This window comes from Lactuca saligna, chromosome 4 (genome assembly GCF_052625555.1).
Source record: "Lactuca saligna cultivar CGN05327 chromosome 4, ASM5262555v1, whole genome shotgun sequence".
In the NCBI taxonomy this organism is placed as follows: domain Eukaryota; kingdom Viridiplantae; phylum Streptophyta; class Magnoliopsida; order Asterales; family Asteraceae; genus Lactuca; species Lactuca saligna.
The window spans coordinates 99,520,665-99,529,101 of NC_136420.1; the positions used below are offsets into that span (position 1 = coordinate 99,520,665).

Below are 8,437 nucleotides of genomic sequence, written 5' to 3' on the forward strand. Positions count from 1 at the left end.
CAAACGCTTTTTCAAATCGTTTAATTAAAAATGAAATTTTTGGCCCGTATTTTTGGGATGTTACAATTTCACTTGCAGTCATGCAATGATTCAGGATATTAAGGAAATGAAGATGATTGGCAAGGATGAAAACGATGAAGGATTATATGTCATGGGATATTATGGAGTCAAGAAGGAAGAATCTCAGTTTACTACATCAAGGATTAGTAATGTTTCTTTACAAGTATGGCATAAACGATTAGGCCATCCATCCAATAAATGTTTGATTCCTATTAAATAACTTTTGAATGTATCTGTTTCTAGTAATCAGAATGATAATTATTGTCCAATTTTCTCCTTAGCTAAACAGAATCAGCCTCCTTTTAATTCCATGAATCATATTTGTGATGAGAATTTTTCCTTCGTTCATTGTGACATTTGGGGTCTTATCAAAATGTTACACATACTGTACATAGATATTTTACAACTTTGGTTGATGATCACAACATATATACATGAATATATCTTTTAAAACAAAAGTTTAACATTTAAGAAATAATCCCAAAGTTCTATTCATTTATTTTAACTCAATTCAACAAAAAGATAAAGATTTTTAGGTATGATAATGCCAAAGAATTGGAGTTCAGGAATTTTTTTGGAGAGAAAAAATGATTGAACATAAAAAATCATGTGTTGTAATACCTCAACAGAATTTTGTATTTGAAAGGAAACATCAACATCTATTAAATGTTGCAAGGTCTTTAATGTTCCAGCCACATCTTTCAATTACTTTTTGGGGTGAATATGTTCTTACAACTACGTATCTCATCAACAGAATTCCTTCTAAGATTCTTCATAATGACTCACCATATCTCAAATTACATGGTTTCTATCCCAAATACTCTTCTCTTAGAACCTTTGGTTGTTTAGCATTCGCTTCAACATTAACAGCTAATCATCTCAAATTTGAACCAAGAGAAAAGATGTGTGGTTTTCTTGAGTATCCTCCAAATATGAAGGATTATAAACTTCTTGATTTCGATACAAAAAAGATTTTCTATTCAAGAGATGTTGTTTTTTCATGAAAATATCTTTCCTTTTCAAAATTACTCTAAAAACTCATGTCAAGATGTTGTTGACAAAATTTCCATTCCATACCTCTTTGTTGATAATGACATTGTTGACAATTTAGTTCCACAAGTTGACACTTCAATTCCTGTACATGATGATCAATCAAATGTATCTCAAGATAATGTTTTAAGGAGATCTACTCGTATACATCAACCTCCTTCTTATCTAAGAGATTTCAATGTAATGTTGTCACCGATTCTAATAATCCACATTCATTGCATAAAGTTCTTTCTTATGAAAAACTTTCAACCAAACATCGTGTTTTTCCTATGTATATTTCTGCTACATTTGAGCCCAAAAATTGTAATCAAGCATCCAAATATCTAGAATGGTGTTAGAGGCAATGAAAGCTAATCACACATGGAACATTGTTCCATTACTAGCAAACAAGAATACTCTGGGTTGTAGGTGGGTATATAAGATCAAACATGGTAGCGATGGGAAGATTGAAAGACATAAGGCAATATTGGTGGCTAAAGGTTTTAACCAAAAAGAAGGATTTGACTATGTTGAGACTTATTCTCCAGTGGCAAAGCTAGTAACTATTAAGATGCTTTTAGCTATTGCAGCCATTAAAAAAAGTGGAACATGGTTCAATTAGATGCCAACAATGCTTTCCTCAATAGTGAATTACATGAGGAAGTATTCATGGTTCTTCCACCTGGTCTTAATGTTAACAATCGAGAATAGAAACGTTCATCAAGATTAGTATACAAATTGAACAAATCAATATATGGTCTTAAACAAGCTTCTAGATAATGGTTTGAAAGATTTTCTCTATTTAGGCCCAGTTCTGTTTTTTTTTTTCAATCAAAATCTGATTACTCTTTGTTTTATAAGGGTAAAAGAGATGACCATGTTGCTTTATTAGTGTATGTTGATGATATTATCATTATAGATTCATCTCAATCTGGTATAAATCTCATAAAAGAAAAGGTAAGTCAAGAGTTCAAACTTGAAGATTTAGGAAGTTTAGGATATTTCCTTGGATTAGAAATTGTTAGGTCAAAGGAAGGTATTATGGTTTCTCAATGTAATTACACGTTAAAATTGATTGACGATGCTGGATTATTAGTTGCAAAAACCAAAAATACCCCTATGGAGCCTAGATCACAATTGCCTTCAAAGGGTCAAGTTTATAAATATCCTTCACAATATCAAAGATTAATTGGTCATTTATTGTATCTCAATATCACCAGACCTGACATATCCTATGCAGTTCAACAGTTATCCTAATACATTTCAAAACCAACCATCGAGCACTACAATTAAAAGCATTCAGTGATTCTGATTGGGGATAATGCAACGATCCGAGAAGGTCAATCACAGGGTTCTGCATTTTTCTTGGTGACTCATTGATTTCATGGAAGTCAAAGGAGCAATCCACTGCTTCAAGATCTTCTGATGAATCATAATATCGTGCTATGGCAATGACCCCATCTAATTAGTTTGGATGAAGCAATTGTTACAAGATTTTGATGTCAAAATTATAGATTCAGCTCTTCTTTTATGTGATAATGATGCAACTGTTTAGATTGCAACAAATCCAACCTTTTCACGAGCATACGAAACACATTGAAGTTGATTGTCACTTCGTGTAGGAAAAAGTAGTGAATAAAACTATCAAATTGTTATCAATTTGATCAGCAATGCGGCTTGTTGACATGTTTACCAAGCCTTTACATGCTTCTAAGTTGTTACCTTTCATGGTCAAGATGGGATTGAAGAATATCTATTCTTCCCTTCCATCTTGAGGGGTGAATATTGGAGATAAACTATAAGGGTATTATTGTAATTTATAATAGATAGTCGGTTAGAATCTATGTAGTACTTAGAATCGTTTTACTTTTCCCTCATGTGTAAAGATGTAACAACTTCATTGTTGAAAGTAATGGACTGATTACTTTTCTGTTAGATGATATATCATGATTCCAACTACAATTCAACGTCATAATATTATAAAATATTTAATGTAAATACCTTACTCAACCTTACACTTAAACAAAGACCCTAGGAAATATGTAATCAAATAATAAGATCCACAGTACATGTATAAGTTACAACACTTAACATAAGCATACGTTAAAGGCTCCATATTAAAGATAACTTAAGATATTTAACCAATAATCAAATGATCTCATTAAAAGGCTTAACTCTTGTTTTCATGGAAATGTTGTTGCCAGTTTGAACATGTTTACTGGAAAAAAAAACTTAGTTCACTACTACCATACGAACCATAGGACTAATTAGTCCCATTCTTATTATCTACAACATCAAACAGCTACTGCATCACCTTGTTGTTTTGTAACCATGATTGTAAATAAACCAATATCAACATTACAACCTTTGAAATTCCAATTCTGTCATTCGTTCTTTACTACATTACTTTGCCAATTCGATTTAAACCAAAAACTAAAAGAAAAAACCGCTTCCAAAAATCCATGAAAAGAAAAGAAGTACAGAAAAATAAAATCTTAAGAATTTCACGAATATACTCACAAATAAGAATTAGAATCAGAAATTATGCAATACATTCGCATTAAATGAACATATTCTTTTACCACTGCTGCCAGTTGGTATCTACAATGCGTTAGGGATTCCAAGGCTTCAAGGTTCAATTTTCAAATGACGGTGTGAGGTTACTTACCTGAACCGTCCAGTCTCTTCGATATCTGAAATGGCATCGCACACACTCTCCTTCGTCTTCCAAAATCGGTGTAGTGCACATATTTTTTACCTCGCTTCAAGTCGATCTGTTGATGTCTCTTGTCCCGAGCTGGACTCCATTTTACTTGGACGGAATAACATTTGATCCAAAATAAATATAAGAATGCATTGATCCCTTTTCCCTATTGATGACCTAGGCTGTGGTCCAACTCGCAGTTTACAAAAACTACAAACCGCACTGCAAACTATACCGCATAGTACAGTTTACAAAAACTACAAAACACACCACAAAAATTTAAAATTGTTTTATGCGGTGCGGCGTGGACGGTTTGTATAGTTTTGTAGACACCCCTAATGTTCGTGGTGTTCAAAAACTTGTTTATATTGATTAAATATGTGTCATTAGCAATTTATCATCTCCCCTAAAGTGCAATTATAGTATTAGAGACGTTGTTTTTTTTTTTTTTATATAATTTTTCAAAAGTAAATCATTTTTATAAAAGTATTATTAAAATATCCAAAATGGAAAAATTAAGTTTAGGTAGTTGGTCAGTAGTCGTGATCTTTTCAGATATCATAAACATATATTTATATTCATCATATATAAATTGGTCACTGTTTCCTAAACTACTTTCTTTATACAAAAAGTCAACAAAACTATAAGTTTGATGCGTATGGGGATCTCTATGTCTAAAATTGGAATGGAGAAGGAAGAAAAAAAAATCTTATTAATAAAAGTGGCTGAAATAAATAATGGAAATACAAATTCTTTAATAGCCCAACACATCAAAAGAAGGATAACGTCAAAACAAAGATAACTTGTATAATATGCATCAAAATTAACAAATAAATATCAAACCAAAACAAACCAAGAAATGGGAAATTTTACCTAATCAGAGTCGGCACAGACTATGAGTACGTTTGCAAATATGATTATATGAACGTACTTGTGAAATAATTTTGCAAGCTAAAATTTTTCTACAACAATAACTATTTTGTTGAAAAAATGCTGCATTTAGGGCATTTGTTTATTTGAATTGATACTTTACCAATTCCATATAAGACAAGGCCCCGGGGCCCAGGCCCCACCCAAATCATTAGTCGCTCTTTGTCGATGTATTAGAGAAAATCTCATCTTAAAATTAGTGTTACATATTCGCTCACATATATGTCATTGTTATACGACTTATACGTTAAGAATATGTGGTCAGTATGGAAGACTTTTACAAATAAATAAATAAATAAAATAGCATTTAATATTGTTATGATAGTTATGCCCATTTGGGAACACCCGATAAATTTGGAAGGTTACAAAAAAGATTAGTACGATTCTACGCGAAGAAGACACACATATAAATCGAGAATGGTCTAAAAAATATTGTGACCACATTTATAAATAGGGATGATGACTTGAGAGTGTAACATATTATTGTTTTTTGTCACTAAACTTTTTTGCGTGCTCTATAGCCATTTAACTTGTTGATTCGTGTAAAATTTTTCCCCTATGACCGATTATAGCTAGTTGCATCGGTCTAATGTGACTTTTTTTAATCCTAGGTGGCCAATGAGGTGGCATGTAGGCCCCGATTTTGCCTCTCATCCTCATTAAAGTTAAGAGTGCAATCTCATTTGGTCCTTAAATTCGATTAGGGCACCAAGTCTCATTAACCCCCGATTTTGTCTCCTTCAATCTTCAATCGGTCTCTATAATGGCTTCATCATAATGTCCCACTGATCGAAACTTCATTGTAGTGGATTTCCACTACAATGAATGTTTGCACCCAGCCTATTAGTATACTTTGATCCCGATAGACAATCAGTAGGAGATGTTAACTTTAGTGCCTTTGAGTACAAGGAGTTCATTGAATTCCTTCAGAAGCTCACTAGAACTAGAAGCAAAGACATCTACTTGTGCCTTCCATAAGAGTCTTTAGGTCAAGGAATTCATACACTGGTGAATGAAGGTGATTATAAAGAATTTTTGGATTTGGCTTATGCAAATGAGAGGAGAATGAATGTGTATGTGGACCACCATAATAAACCAATCTTCGAATGGATTGAGGAAGAGGAAAATGAAGATCAAGACTATAGATCTGAAGAGGATGAAGACTCAGTCTTATCTGACACTTATTCTGTTGACCATGAAGAAGATGATGTTGAATATCCATTCCCATCTAACAAAACCATAGGTGACAGGTTCTTAAACAAACTTTGTCTACATATATTAAATGTAGATGATCTATATGAAGATGTTAAATATGTACAACCTCAATACCCTGTACATGATGATAGACAACCATGGAATCAAATGAAACCACTGTTAGGTATGTGATTTTCTAACCCTGATGAGCTTTAAAACATGCTGAGCAACTATGCAGTTGCTAATGGATATGATATCTGGTTTGAAAAAAATGACTCCCAAAGGTTGTTAGTTAAATGTTGCAAAAAAACAAGTCATCTACTTGTCCATTTAGACTCTGGGCCTCTTGGATGAGTAAAGAGAAGACTTTTTAGATAAAATCTTTAGTTAGTGAACATAATTGTAGCACAATGTTTAAGTTTGGTTCCATAGTAACTTATAAGTGGTTAGGCAAATAGTTTATGAGTGAAATTATAGAGAAGCCAAAAATAAGTGTTAGGAAGATGAAAGCTAAAGTTTCAACAACATTCAATATAAATGCGAGTGTGAGGCAATGCATAAATGCAAAGAAATTTGCATTACAAGAAATTGAAGGAAGTCTAATTGAACATTATAGGAGATTATGGTCATATGGTCATGAAATTCTGCGGACAAACCCTAGGTCTACTGTGAGGATAGATGTAGACATCATTCCAGATTCCACAACTTTGTTTTCTAAGTACTATGTCTGCTTTAAAGTTGTAAGTGATGGTTGGAAGGAAGGGCGCAGGCCTATGATTGGCCTTGATAGTTGCTTTTTAAAGGGTATTGTTAGGGGATAAGTTTTGGCAGCTGTAAGGAGGGATGCAAACAACCACATCTACCCTATAACATATTAGCATGGGTTGTAGTTTGGGTTGAGAACAAGGCGACATGGATGTGGTTCATAGATCTCCTCATGGATGACATTGATGGTGGTCTTGGTGCAGGCATTACCCTTCTTTTTAATGGACATAAGGTGAGCATTGGTTCATATTTATACATCTATTATTATGCATGCTTCACTAAATTTGTTGTTGTTATTTGTAGGGGTTGGTAGAAGCAGTAAAAGAAATGTGTCTAGAAGCTGAACATAGACAATATGCAAGGGACATTGTGGCTCATTTTGCTAAAAGGTTTACTGTCAACATTTCAAGAAGTTTTTTTGGAGGGCTGTCAAAGCTAGTACTGAACAGAAGTTCAAACATGTAATGGAAAAGATCAAATCTTTATATACTCAAGCATATGACTACCTTATAGATAGAGATCCTACTACCTAGTCTAAGGCATTTTTAAAGAGGGAAGAGATTATGATGCAGTTGAGAATGGGGTGAGTGAGAGTTTCAATTATGCTATTAGGCATGCTAGAAGGAAACCAATCATCACTATGCTAGAGGAAATTAGGATATTTGTGATGGAGAAGATATACAGTCAAAGAGTAGAAGGAATTGAATGGGATTTGACTATCTGTCCAAGTATTAGGAAGCTTATACAAGATTTAAAGGTTAAACAGAGGTAACATGTAGTTTTACAATTCAACAAAAGGTTTTTATTTGTTTTGTATTATTAGTTATTGATTTGTAGTCATTATTACCCTATACAGATTGTGGGGGGTTACTCCTTGTGGTTATCAAAAGTATGAAGTTAGGTTCAATGATGCAGCATATGGAGTGGATCTAATTGCAAAGACTTGTAGATGTAGAATATGGCAACTTATAGGAATATCATGCTTACATAGAGTAGCTGCAATCTCTTCCCTGAATCAATATGTAGAAACATATGTGTCCCAATCATACAGTAAATAGGCTTATCTAAAATGCTACAATTATAGCATTAACCCTCTTAATGGTAGTGTTACGCCCGTAGATCCGACTAGTCAATTTAGTGATAATAGGGGTCAAAAATGCCTTTTCGACAAAAGATTATTTTGAATAAATAATCTTAACCAAGTTGTAGAATACGTCTCAAGGTTTCCGTACATATAAATAATGTCGAAATCCGAGTTATAACGAAGAACTTATGGCTCGTCGAAGTTTTTCGGTAAAACTGACACGACACCGTGAGACGTAAATAGTGAATTTATGAAGGAGGACTTTTAGCCTTAGTGATCTAAACAAAATTTGTACTATACATTAAACTAAGAATATACAAAAAATAATGCCCAAATCTGACTTCATATGAGGAAGTTATGAATTTTCTAAGATTTGGCATAGCAGTGCACGGCCCGAAACTCGAATTTTAGATCGAGCAGTTTTTGGCCCACGTGACATAAATGAGAGTTTAATATCTCATTAATAGGAACTCAACTATAAAAAGACAGACGAAAACGGACTCCGTATGAAGGAGTTACGAATTTTTCGCGGTCATTTAACAGTATAATCTCCTCGTACTGTTAAATTTAAGATTGGTCGAGAATTAGCCGACGGAATCTAAATAAAAGTTGTAGATCTTGTTTTTACCTACGCGTAGATATAAAGAACGTCAAAAATGGAGTTCGTATGC

The 8,437-nt window shown here is 33.3% G+C and overlaps 1 protein-coding gene across 1 annotated transcript; it reads left to right on the forward strand.

The window, feature by feature from the left end:
* The first annotated feature begins 5,788 nt into the window (after positions 1 to 5,788).
* Positions 5,789 to 7,740, forward strand: LOC145039972 (uncharacterized). The gene is made up of 6 exons (XM_078987966.1): positions 5,789 to 6,101; positions 6,395 to 6,721; positions 6,808 to 6,914; positions 6,986 to 7,143; positions 7,295 to 7,450; positions 7,539 to 7,740. Exons 1-6 carry the CDS (start codon positions 5,789 to 5,791, stop codon positions 7,738 to 7,740), a joined length of 1,263 nt encoding a protein of 420 aa, XP_078844092.1.
* Positions 7,741 to 8,437: the final 697 nt, after the last annotated feature.